Source organism: Haematobia irritans, chromosome 4 (genome assembly GCF_050003625.1).
Source record: "Haematobia irritans isolate KBUSLIRL chromosome 4, ASM5000362v1, whole genome shotgun sequence".
NCBI classification, from domain to species: Eukaryota; Metazoa; Arthropoda; class Insecta; order Diptera; family Muscidae; genus Haematobia; species Haematobia irritans.
The window spans coordinates 87290529-87304301 of NC_134400.1; the positions used below are offsets into that span (position 1 = coordinate 87290529).

Consider the following 13773-nt stretch of genomic DNA (forward strand, 5'->3'; position numbering starts at 1 on the left):
GCATTTTGACAACTGAAGAGTGAATTCCAAAATCAAAATAGGAGCAACATTCTACACACACACACACCTTCAAAATGAGAGGTGTTCAGGTTGTTTAAATGCAAAATTGAAAGAAATACGTCAAGTTTATATTGACCAAATTTTGACCGTATCACCCTTTATCAACCGATCTTCCTCAAATTCCGTACATCCGAATATTTTATGGGTCTCGAAAAACTTGCAAAATACCAGCCAAATCGGTTCAGATTTAGATATATCTCCCATATATAGCTTTCGCCCGATTTACACTCATATGACCACAGAGGCCAATTTTTAACTCCGATTTAGTTGAAATTTTGCACAGAGAGTATAATTAGCATTGTTGCTATGCGTGCCAAATTTGGTTGAAATCGTTCAGATTTAGATATAGCTCCCATATATATGTTTTTCTGATTTCGACAAAAATGGTCAAAATACCAACAATTTCCTTGTAAAATCGCCACTACTTAGTCGCAAAGTTGTAAAAATGACTCTAATTTTCCTAAACTTCTAATACATATATATCGAGCGATAAATCATAAATAAACTTTTGCAAAGTTTCCTTAAAATTTCTTCAGATTTAAATGTTTCCCATATTTATTTTTTACTAACATTGTGTTCCACCCTAGTGCATTAGCCGACTTAAATTTTGAGTCTATAGATTTTGTAGAAGTCTATCAAATTCTGTCCAGATCGAGTGATATTTAAATGTATGTATTTGGGACAAACCTTTATATATAGCCCCCAACACATTTGACGGATGTGATATGGTATCGAAAATTTGGATCTACAAAGTGGTGCAGGGTATAATATTGTCGGCCCCGCCCGACTTTAGACTTTCCTTACTTGTTTTTATTGAAAAAAATGAAAATTTGGTAACAAACGATTTTTTTTTTTTGGTAATAACAGTTTAAAATTTTCGAAGAAATTCAAAAAAATCTAACAAAAGAAAAACGTTTCGGAACTTGTTTTCCAAACTTTTTTTCTTTGCGTGTACAGTTACTGCCTGAGCTATCGTAGCAATATTGTCATTAAGTATTTTAAAACCCAATATTTAGATCTTTTTGATAAAACTCGATTAATTTGAGACGATTTTCGAAAACATCAAATGTCCAGTGGTAGAAATTGATCATTACAACAACACAACTTTTTTAATACAACGTCGATTAGTGTATTTTCGATTTTGATGTATCGGACTTCTATGATTTATTCAAAAACTTGTGTAATCAGTATGTCCGTAATTAAGACAAGTAAGGAAAGTCTAAAGTCGGGCGGGGCCGACTATATTATACCCTGCACCACTTTGTAGATCTACCTTTTCGATACCATATCACATCCGTCAAATGTGTTGGGGGCTATATATAAAGGTTTGTCCCAAATACATACATTTAAATATCACTCGATCTGGACAGAATTTGATAGACTTCTACAAAATCTATAGACTCAAAATTTAAGTCGGCTAATGCACTAGGGTGGAACACAATGTTAGTAAAAAAATATGGGAAACATTTAAATCTGAAGCAATTTTAAGGAAACTTCGAAAACGTTTATTTATGATTTATCGCTCGATATATATGTATTAGAAGTTTAGGAAAATTAGAGCCATTTTGACAACTTTTCGACTAAGCAGTGGCGATTTTACAAGGAAAATGTTGGTATTTTGACCATTTTTGTCGAAATCAGAAAAACATATATATGGGAGCTATATCTAAATCTGAACCGATTTCAACCAATTTGGCACGCATAGCAACAATTCTAATTCTACTCCCTGTGCAAAATTTCAACTAAATTGGAGTTAAAAATTTGCCTCTGTGGTCATATGAGTGTAAATCGGGCGAAAGCTATATATGGGAGATATTTCTAAATCTGATCCGATTTCAACCAAATTTGGCACGCATAGCAACAATTCTAAGTCTACTCCCTGTGCAAAATTTCAACTAAATCGGACCAAAAAAATGGTCTCTGTGGTCATATGAGTGTAAATCGGCCGAAAGCTATATATTGAAGCTATATCTAAATCTGAACCGATTTCAACCAAATTTGGCACGCATAGTTACAATGCCAATTCTACTCCCTATGCAAAATTTCAACTAAATCGGAGCAAAAAATTGGCCTCTGTGGGCAAATGAGTGTAACTCGGGCGAAAGCTATATATGGGAGCTATATCTAAATCTGAACCGATTTCAACCAAATTTGGCACGCATAGCAACAATTCTAAGTCTACTCCCTGTGCAAAATTTCAACTTAATCGGGAATTAAAAATTTGCCTCTGTGGTCATATGAGTGTAAATCGGGCGAAAGCTATATATGGGAGATATATCTAAATCTGAACCGATTTCAACCAAATTTGGCACGCATAGCAACAATGCTAATTCTTCTCCCTGTGCAAAATTTCAACTAAATCGGACCAAAAAATGGCCTCTGTGGTCATATGAGTGTAAATCGGCCGAAAGCTATATATTGAAGCTATATCTAAATCTGAACCGATTTCAACCAAATTTGGCACGCATAGCTACAATGCTAATTCTACTCCCTGTGCAAAATTTCAACTAAATCGGAGCAACAAATTAGCCTCTGTGGTCATATGAGTGTAAATCGGGCGAAAGCTATATATGGGAGACATATTCAAATCTGAACCGATTTCAACCAAATTTGGCACGCATGGCTACAATGCTAATTCTACTCCCTGTGCAAAATTTCAACTAAATCGAAGTTAAAAATTGGCCTCTGTGGTCATATGAGTGTAAATCGGGCGAAAGCTATATATGGGAGATATATCCAAATCTGAACCGATTTCAACCAAATTTGGCACGCATAGTTACAATGCCAATTCTACTCCCTATGCAAAATTTGAACTAAATCGGAGCAAAATATTGGCCTCTGTGGGCAAATGAGTGTAACTCGGGCGAAAGCTATATATGGGAGCTATATCTAAATCTGAACCGATTTCAACCAAATTTGGCACGCATAGTTACAATGCCAATTCTACTCCCTATGCAAAATTTCAACTAAATCGGAGCAAAAATTTGGCCTCTGTGGGCAAATGAGTGTAAATCGGGCGAAAGCTATATATGGGAGCTATATCTAAATCTGAACCGATTTGGCTGATATTTTGCAAGTTTTTCGAGACCCATAAAATATTCGGATGTACGGAATTTGAGGAAGATCGGTTGATATACACGCCAATTATGACCAGATCGGTGAAAAATATATATGGCAGCTATATCTATATCTGAACCGATTTTCCCCAAAATCAATAGGGATCGTCTTTGAGCCGAAACAGGACCCTATACCAAATTTTAGGACAATCGGACTAAAACTGCGAGCTGTACTTTGCACACAAAAATACATCAACAGACAGACAGACAGACGGACAGACAGACAGACAGACGGACATCGCTAAATCGACTCAGAATTTAATTCTAAGCCGATCCGTATACTAAAAGGTTGGTCTATGATTACTCCTTCTTGGCGTTACATACAAATGCACAAACTTATTATACCCTGTACCACAGTAGTGATGAAGGGTATAAAAATTAAGCGAAACATATATAGGAGCTTTATTTAAATCTGAATCGATATGCCTGATATTTTCCATTCAAAATATTTTTAAGTCGAATCACTTAACTCGAAGGACAAAATAGAAAAAAAACTTTACATCAGAAAAATACCTCTACTATGCTAAGCAAAGTTCGAATTCGTGTTTTGGCGATAAGAAATCTTTGGCCTCACGACAATATTTTGTTCAGTCTACAAACGAATAATAAATAATTAGATAAAATAAAATTGATTTATGTCCCTCTTCTATCTGATGTGGATATCGAGAACAGGGTTGGAATCTGATAAGATGATGTTTTAGACACAATTTTTAGTTGTTTGTCCCGAGTTTTGCAGCTACAAAAAAATGTTTTGGCAAAGCATGTAGGTCAAACAGGTATGGGTCAAATAGGCAGCTGGAATCAAACCCCAGGCTAAATAATATGGACTTTTGTCGCCACTGGACACATACAACCTTGCTTGTATTGAGTGTGGGGGAAGGATGAATGCATTCATGCTTTTGCCATCTGATCAGAGCTTAGAAAAGTTTCGAGGCAATGTTGTTTCCTTTCGACTCACAGTTGACACAACTATATCTACTATTTGTGATAGACACAACACTCAGTGTCCTACCTTCGGTTTCCTTCTTCTTTCCTGGAATCTATACATATTCTCAACATTTTATGTGTTTTCTATTTCTTTCTTCCACAGAATTCATGGAGTTTTCGAGGACGACAAAGTTATTGCACAAATGCCAATGAAGACTCGAGCTCAGGTAAGTTGTCGTAGCAACCTTTACATTGATTTTTTTTATAAAGAAATGACATGGTTGCGAAAAAGTGCTAACACACCCAGTTATTCTCAACTCTTATACATCTTTTAACTTTAATGGAAAAGTGAAAATAATACACTACGTTATTTAAATTTATACAAAAATTATTTATAGTTGAAAAGAAATCTCAAAATGATTAGATTCTTAATAAAACATTTTAGGCATTCAATTTAGACAAAGGAAGGAATTCCATTGTGTGAACTAACATTGAAAAGCTACTTCATTTAGTATGGTTTCCTAGTAAAGTGATTACACTGGCAAGTAACAGAATGTGCCAAGTAATTTTTAGTTGATGTTTAAATTTCAAAGACAAACGCAATTGATTTCTATGCAACGCTTCATTTAGTGGCTTTCGCAATTCTTCATGATCTTTTCTTTTATTTAATTTAGATAAAGTCGAATTTTGCAAGGGTCAAATGTTGGACTTTTCAATAGTCGGAAAAGCCTATCACAATCCCTACATTGTGTGTTACATTTTTGTTCCATTGCATGAAACACATTTTCGTTAATACTGCGTTGCAATCAAAAATTTCAATTTAATTAAATTACCGAAATATTCATTTTACCAACAACCCTTACGGTGGTTGGTTTCCATGAAACAGACTTAAATTAAATCTCCAACAAAAAAGCTCAGTAATGTCGGTTAACGAATGCAAAATTAATAACATGTATGAATCGTGTAGCTTGTGTGGTCGATTTCCGTTTCCATGAATATTTATACCCTTCACCACTACTGCACAGAAAAAAATATCACCAGAATATTTCCAATTAAAAAGTTAATTGAAGTTGGAAAAATTTCAATTAATAAATTAATTGATACAATTAACTTTTTAATCAAGGTAGAAACATTAGGTTAATTAAGTCAATGATTGAAAATTTTAAAATTTTTAATTAAAAAATTAATTAATAGAATTAACTTTTTAATCAAATTCAGAAGACTAAGTCAGTTAAAAAAAGTGATGAACATTTCTTAATCAAAATAAAAACTCTAAGCCAATCCAGAAAGTAGTTGAAAATAGTTACCTTTTTAAATAAAAAATTAATTGGGGTTTGCATTCAAAATCAATTAAATTTTTAATTGAATCAATTAAAAAATTAATTGAAAATTGCTAATGACATCAATTAATTTTTTAATCAAGGATTTTTTCTATGCCCAATTAAAACTGTGATTGATACTATCATTTTCATGATTGAAGACATTTCAATTAAAAAATTAATTGGATCAATTAATTTCGTGATTGAATCAGAAAAATATTTTTTTGTGTGTGTGGTACAGGGTTATACAGGTTTATGCATTTGCATATAACGCCAATGGTTAGCATGCCCGCCTTGCATACACAAGGTCGTGGGTTCGTTTCCTGCTTCGACCGAACACCAAAAAGTTTTTCAGCGGTGGATTATCCCACCTCAGAGGGTTTCAAAGCTTCTCTAAGTGGTTTCACTGCAATGTGGAACGCCGTTCGGACTCGGCTATAAAAAGGAGGTCCCTTGTCATTGAGCTTAACATGGAATCGGGCAGCACTCAGTGATAAGAGAGAAGTTCACCAATGTGGTATCACAATATACTGAATAGTCTAAGTGAGCCTGAAATATCGGGCTGCCACCTAACCTAACCTAACCTAACGCCACGAAGGAAAAGTCGGAGACCCATCGTTTAGAATTAAATTCTGAGTCGATTTAGCGATGTCCGTCTGTCTGTCCGTCCGTCTGTCTGTATATGTAATTTTGTGTGCAAAGTACAGCTCGCAGTTTAAGTCCGATCGTCCTCAAATTTGGCATTGAGTTTTACATTGGCTCAAAGACAATCGCTATTGATTTTGGAAAAAATCGGTTCAGATTTAGATATAGCTGTCATATATATTTATCTCCGATCTGGTCATAATTGACGTATTTATCAACGTATTTTCTCAACATTTCTGGAAGCCAAATATTTTGGTGTTTTCGTAAGATATGCAGCTAAATCGGTTCAGATTTAGATATAGCTCCCATATATATCTTTCGTCCGATTTGAACTTATATGGCCTCAAAAGCCAGAGTTTTGTCCTGATTCGCTTCAAATTTTGCACAAGGAGTAAGTTTAATAGTATTGTTAATTGTCCTAAATTTGGTTGAAATCGGTTCAGATTTAGATATAGCTCCCATATATACCTTTCGTCCGATTTCGACTAATATGGCCTCAAAAGCCAGAGTTTTGCCTTGATTTGCTTAAAATTTTCACAAGGAGTACGTTTAAGAGTATAATTTAGTGTGCTAAATTTGGTTAAAATCAGTTCAGATTTAGATATAGCTCCCATATATATCATTTGCCCGATTTAGTCTCATATGGACTCAAAAGCAAGAGGTTTGCCATGATTTGCTTCAAATTTTGCACAAGGAGTACGTATGAGTAGTATCGTTAAGCGTGCTAATTTTGGTTGAATAGCTCCCATATATATCTTTCGGCCGATTTACACCCATATGACCACGGAGGCCAAAATTATTCTCTCATTTATGTTTTTTGCTGAGATAGCAGGATTATTATTCAAACTATGCATGTTAAATTTGGTCAAAATAGGTTTATATTTAGATTTAGCTCCCATATATATGTACGCCAGAGTAGGGGAAATATGGTAGAATGTTTCATATTTTAGACCCATTTTCAATGGGAGTTTCCTCCAATTGATTCGATAGTTTCCACATAGAATACATTTAATATGCTATTTAAGTGTATCATCTTGATCTACTATGACCAAAATACCCACATTTTATACAAAATTCTGTGATGATTTCCCCATATCGTAGTCATATCCTACACACTGTAATGCCAAACTTTCCTCAGAATGGTCGAATTTTCAATAAACCTCCGACTTGTGGAAATATCGCCTGAATTGGCCAAATAATATATCACAACCCACAATTGACCACATATCTTGGCGAGATTTAACCAATATCCTTGTAAAATCGCCACTGCTGAGTAGCAAAAATTTTAAATATTACTCAAATTGTCCTATATCTCGAATACATATGTATCGCCCGATAAATCATAAATGCTATTTAAAACAATTGCATCAAAATTGCTCTAGCTTTATATTTCCCATATTTTTTTTACTAACATTATGTTTCATCCCAGGGTATTAGCCGATGTCATTTTTAATTCTAGCGATTTTGTAGAAGTACAAAAAATTGTCTCCAAATCTTTTCAGATATAAATCAGATATGATAACACAAATGTTGGTCTACATAACGGTGAAGGGTATAATATAGTCGGCCCCGCCCGACTTTAGACTTTACTTACTTGTTTTTATTTGAAATGTCTTCAATCACAGTAATGATAGTATTGATCACCAAAGTCAATCAAAAAATTAGTTGACCCAATCAAAAATTTAATTGATACAACAAATTTATGTGATTGATTTTTGTTTCAATTAAAATATTTGTTGAATCAATTAAATTTTTAATTCAGTATTGTTTAAAACTGAATTAAATTTTTGGAAAAATTTTCGTCATATTTTTTTCTGTGTGGCCTCGTTAATCTATTGGAAGGAAATATGAAACACTAGTACTAAATACACTGAAAAAAAAACAGTGAACCCGCCAGGAAGAAAACTGTTGGTTAATTTTAGAAAATTTTGAATATTTTTAGAAAATTTTAACTAAACAGTATAACAAACAATGGCATCACGCCGATATCACAAAAATAAGTAAATTTTTTTCGACAAATTCAAGAATATTTATTAGACATAATTAAGTTTTTTCACATGTTAAAGAAAATTTTGTAGTTTGAGGGGAAAAAAAATGGAGTTCAAAATTGCAAGAATGTCTTTAGTGCCATACGAAGTTCATGATGGACGCATTTGTAGTAAAAGTTACAAATTTAAAGAAATAATGAAAAATTTTGTGAGAAATAAGAAATTAGTAATTAATTTGTGTATAATTTTTCCCCGTTTTTTAGTTAATTTAACTAATGTACGCATAAAATTATAAGAGTAAAGGAAACTACAAACATAATAATTCCATGAACTAAAATAAAGTTAAATTGGCTTTAGTGAAATAGAGAGAGTTCACTTTTTTTTGAGTGTACTGTACTGTGTAAATGGACAAGAAATATAGCCGATAATTTTCCGAATTCTTTTTGTATTTTTTCTATTTCCCACTTCAATAGAAAAATAACGCTCATTTTCGTAAGGTCGTTTGATCACAATTCAAGAATCAAGTTCTCAGAATAAACTTATATACCCAGCAAAAAAAGCGTCGCCAAAAAAGTAGTGAAAATGTTCTTTTTGGATCCGGAAGTGGTGCCAAATTGACGCAGAAGCAATGAATTTAACATGGGCCTGTCATAGGACGGATGTCCACCATGGTATCACTTCTTAAGGTGTGAGGTGAATTCAGTGTTTTGGATGTGAATTAAGAATTTTTGTAATATTTTGGAAAATGAATAATTTTAAAATTTTTTTTTTATGATTTTTAATGCATTATAACGCTTGTCTGGAACGTTTTTCATTAAATATTTTCAAAAATTCGCAAAATTTTCTAGAAAGGAGTTAACATTTTTAAATTTTAATAATTTGTACCATTTTATTAATTCTTAAAATGTTTTTAACCTATTTAAAACAAAAAACAAATACATGTCCCAATAAAAATATGAAAAAAGCGGGTTATAAAAAAATTTAGTCACATTAACTTCTTGCGCAGTTAAAATAAAGAACATCTTTCGGTTCTTTGAAGTTCTTTTAAAGTTGTGCCTTGAGAAGAACTTCCAAATTTTTTTGCTGGGTAGCTCTTGAACTAATTGAGGTTGATCCTCAATATTATACGTTTTCTACAAGCTGTTAAAGCAAGTAAAAAAAAGTGTTTAACATTAGGTTTATTTAGGCAGTGAAAGGGTTAAACAACGTTTGAAAGCTTGTTATACCCTCCACCATAGGATGGGGGTATATTAACTTTGTCATTCCGTTTGTAACACATCGAAATATTGATCTAAGACCTCATAAAGTATATATATTCTGGGTCGTGGTGAAATTCTGAGTTGATCTGAGCATGTCCGTCCGTCTGTTGAAATCACGTTAACTTCCGAACGAAACAAACTATCGACTTGAAACTTGGCACTAGTAGTTGTTATTGATGTAGGTCAGATGGTATTGCAAATGGGCCATATCGGTCCACTTTTACGTATAGCCCCCATATAAACGGACCCCCAAATTTGGCTTGTGATTGCTCTAAGAGAAGCAAATTTCATCCGATCCGGCTGAAATTTGGTACATGGTGTTGGTATATGGTGTCTAACAACCATGCAAAAATTGGTTCACATCGGTCCATAATTATATATAGCCCCATATAAACCGATCCCCCGATTTGGCTTGCGGAGCCTCTAAGAGAAGCAAATTTCATTCGATCCGGCTGAAATTTGGTACATGATGTTAGTATATGGTCTCTAATGACCATGCAAAAATTGGTCCACATCGGTCCATAATTATATATATCCCCCAAAAAAACCGATGCCCCGATTTGGCTTGCAGAGCCTATAAGAGAACCAAATTTCATCCGATCCGAATGAAATTTGGTACATGATGTTAGTATATGGTCTCTAATGACCATGCAATTTGCAAATTGGTCCATATCGGTCCATAATTATATATAGCCCCCATATAAACCGATACTCCGATTTGGCTTGCGGAGCCTCTAAGAGAAGCAAATTTCATCCGATCCGGCTGAAATTTGGTACATGATGTTATTATATGGTCTCTAATGACCATGCAATTTGCAAATTGGTCCATATCGGTCCATAATTATATATAACCCCCATATAAACCGATCACCAGATTTGACCTCCGGAGCCTCTTGGAAGACCAAAATTCATCTGATTCAGTTTAAATTTGGTTCGTGATGTTAATATATGGCCTCAAACACCCATGCAAAAATTGGTCGATATCGGTCCATAATTATATATAGGCCCCATATAAACCGATCCCCATATTTGACCTCCGGAGCACTTTGGAAGAGCAAAATTCTTCCCATTCGGTTGAAATTTGGTACGTGATGTTAGTATATGGTATCCAATGGTATCCAACAACCATGCAGGAATTGGTTCCTATCAGTCCATAATTATATACAGCTCCCATATAAACCGATCGGCAGATTTGACCTCCGGTGCCTTTTGGAGAAGCAAAATTCATCCGATCTGGTTGAAATTTTGTACGTGGTGGTAGTATATGATATTTAACAACCATGCCAAAAGTGGTCCATATCAGTCCATAATCATTTATAGCCCCCATATAAACCGATCCCGAGATTTGGTTTTGGAGCCTCTTGGAGGAGCAAATTTCATCCGAGTGAGTTGAAATTTGTGGATGACAGTCTTTCGTAGAAGTTTCTATGCAATCCATGGTGGAGGGTACATAAGATTCGGCCTAGCCGAACTTACGGCTGTATATACTTGTTGAATATTAACTTTTCTCAAATCCTTGCTTTTATTTGGATGCCAATAATAACGCCATGTGGCACAAATTCTTTTTGCTTCACTCCTCATGACCTTTTTCTCTGTCTCATCTGTTTTAAAATGATTATATTTTACTTGGTTATTTTATTAAATTTATTGAATATATCGCATAATACATAGAGCTGGAAATACAATAGTTTAGACAAAAAAAATATAGTTTAATATTTAACAAATCTATATCGATAACAACTTTAATGTGGTATATGTGGAATTCCGGATATGAGCAATCTTTATGGCCATTGAAGGCCTTATGTGTTATGTGCTTAAATTTAATTGCAAATGGTAATAATTATATTTTTTGCCCCTACACCTGGATCGTTGCATCGTAATGAGAATTATGTTCTATTTACTCAATGCAATATTGAATTAAATTCAAATGTATTGAAATATCCTAAAGGCTATGAAGCTTTCCTGTTCGCTAAAGCAATTAAGTTTTTCTCCATCACAGCCCACGAGCTACAGCTTGTCATCGAGGCTATCATAACAATCTGTTTCCGCTGACACTTGGCTTTTTACTGTTCCATTCGAAGATAACGAGTTAGAGGTAGTGCCTGGGACGTGATGTTCCTTAGATGATGCTGGCTTCGTTTGTTGCTCCTGTTCTGTGCTTAGTTTCTCAAATTCCTTGGTCGGATCGTAGACTTCAAATTCCTCAAATTCAATGTCATCGTATTTGCGTTTCTCGTAAATGCTACGGTCATTGGCCACATAATGTTTCACCACGGATTTGTCAATGACAGATGTGACACTGGATGTTGTACTCAACGGGTATTTCTCCTCACCAATGCGGCCAAAGACAAGACTCTGTGCTTGTTGTTTTTCTCCCAACTGGAAGCCATCGCATATGGGTCGATGAATTTCAACGGGCACAATTATCTGTTCCGCTGTGGCAAAATTCGAGGAGGAAGAGGAGTAAACCAAGGATTCTTCATCAGCCTTTGATATCCCCGATGACTTTTTATGCGTAGGCATTTTATTTTCATATTTGACATCATGAGCTTCTCCTTGGTCTTTGCTATTTTCCATCTTAGCACTTGATTCACTGTTCGTCTTGCCAACACAAGTGGCCTGAACATGGGCATTTTTTATCAGGTCGGCTTCTTTAGTCTCTCGTTGTTTCACCAAAGTGAATGCCAAGTCGACATTTTTATTACGGCATATTTTCGACGTTGCCAAACCATCCTGGCCCCCTGCCATCCGTATACCATCCAAATGTATATCTTTGGCTTCACTTTGAAAGGTGTCTTGTTGCTGTTCTTCGCCACCCATTGCTCCGGTGCTTCCGTTCTCCGCCCTTGTTGCTGCAGCATTTGTCGATTGTGTCAAAATACCTTGGGCTACATTGATGTGATTATTCACCGTAACTGGTGTAACACCGTGTTCGAGATTTGTATGAGGATGATTTGGCTTCTCCATCACAAATCTCTGGGTATTAGGGGATATCGGTGTCTGATTATTAATGGTTAATGGTGGTGGTACTTCGGCTGATTGATGTTTGTTGCTATTGCTTGCCTCAAACTGATGGACTATCTTGCGCACAACTTCCGTTTCCTCGGGCTCAATATCCGCCCCCGCCAGCTCCAAACGGCTACTGCAGCTGTTCGATTTGACAAGTTTGAAGGTTATGCTGCCTCCTAGGAGTAGAATACGAGTACATGATCCATAAATGAAAAAAGCTAGATGGAATTTTAATTGTTTTCAATTGGAAAATTTGGCTTACCTGGTACACCAGAACTTTGACTGGTTTCGCTATTGGTCTGATTGTCTTGGGGAATTGTTGAGCGAATAGTGTTTTGGTGTTTCTCTGTCGTAGTTGGCAGCGTATTGTCCTGACTGTCGCTCCTTGTTAATTGTGATTTCTTTTGTTGTAATCGATTTTTAGCATTGTGCGAACATTCATTAGCTCCATAACAAAGACCACGAACGCAGGTCTCGATTTCACGTGCCCTGGCTCTGGTTTGGGTTTGAGCCAACATCGTGGGATTATGCGGAGTCATTGTTGTGAAAACATTATTTTTATTATTGCTGGATCCCTTAGTCATTTGAGCAGCATTGTTATTCTGGTGACTTGGATCCATGGACTTTGTCAGTACTGTTGCCACAGAGGGGCAGGTGGATGTTTGCACCACCCTTCCACCATAGTAAGTAACCGAAGAGCCACATTCACGAATTTTCCGCAAAACATCCTGCAATAAGGAAGAAAACAGACAATGGAGAATATTTTACAGCAATAAGAGCAGTAGGTAAACAATAGCGAACTTGAGCTTAGTATGGTGTTAGGTGTCCATAATGAGATCTCTATTGACACGCCATTAATGAGGAAGAGATTTGTAAAAGATTGCCACAATGGCCACAATATAGCATATCAAGTAAAAACAACCATGATGACACACCTAATTGTCTTCATTATTCTCCATAGAGGACAGTGGATTCGGCCTTAGAATGATGTAAATGAGGAAAAGATAAATTAATTTAAAATATAAAATGGAAATGCATAATAGTATGAGGTTTTTGGTCGATTGTGCTGAGTTTTGCAAAACAGGTACTGAAAAAAACTTGTCCGTTTCCAAAGATTTTGTCTATCAATTTATGATTTTAGTATTGATTATACTAGTTTACAAAATTATTTTTTTTTCATGTACATTTGATGAGATGTGACTTTTCTTATGTATTTTGATCTGCGGAATTAGAAAAAAATGTAAAAATTTTTTTATGGAACAGTTTTTGAGACTCAAGTTATAATTTGTTTAGTGAAAAAGGAACGAAAAACTAAAAATAAAGGAATATCTCAAAAACTGCTCCATAAAAAAATTAAATTTTTTTCGAATTTAGCAGATCAAAATACATAAAAAAAAGTCACCTCTCATCAAATGTACATTTTCAGTGTAAACTAGTGTTATTAGCCAAA

At 35.0% G+C, this 13773-nt stretch overlaps 2 protein-coding genes across 7 annotated transcripts in view; one reads left to right on the forward strand and one right to left on the reverse strand.

The window, feature by feature from the left end:
• Nucleotides 1-13773, forward strand: part of MCU (mitochondrial calcium uniporter) — a 474060-nt gene that overhangs the window by 188010 nt on the left and 272277 nt on the right. For all 6 annotated transcript variants that reach the window (XM_075307500.1, XM_075307501.1, XM_075307498.1 and 3 more), the window contains one exon: nucleotides 4267-4330. In XM_075307500.1, coding sequence (XP_075163615.1) covers nucleotides 4267-4330 — 64 coding nt within the window. The remainder of the gene's footprint in view (nucleotides 1-4266; nucleotides 4331-13773) is intronic.
• Nucleotides 10930-13773, reverse strand: part of jv (javelin) — a 257363-nt gene continuing 254519 nt past the window's right edge. The window contains exons 7-8 of the mRNA XM_075307496.1: nucleotides 12586-13051; nucleotides 10930-12499 (exon numbers count right to left, since the gene is read on the reverse strand). Coding sequence (XP_075163611.1) covers nucleotides 11322-12499; nucleotides 12586-13051 — 1644 coding nt within the window. The 3' untranslated portion in view covers nucleotides 10930-11321. The remainder of the gene's footprint in view (nucleotides 12500-12585; nucleotides 13052-13773) is intronic.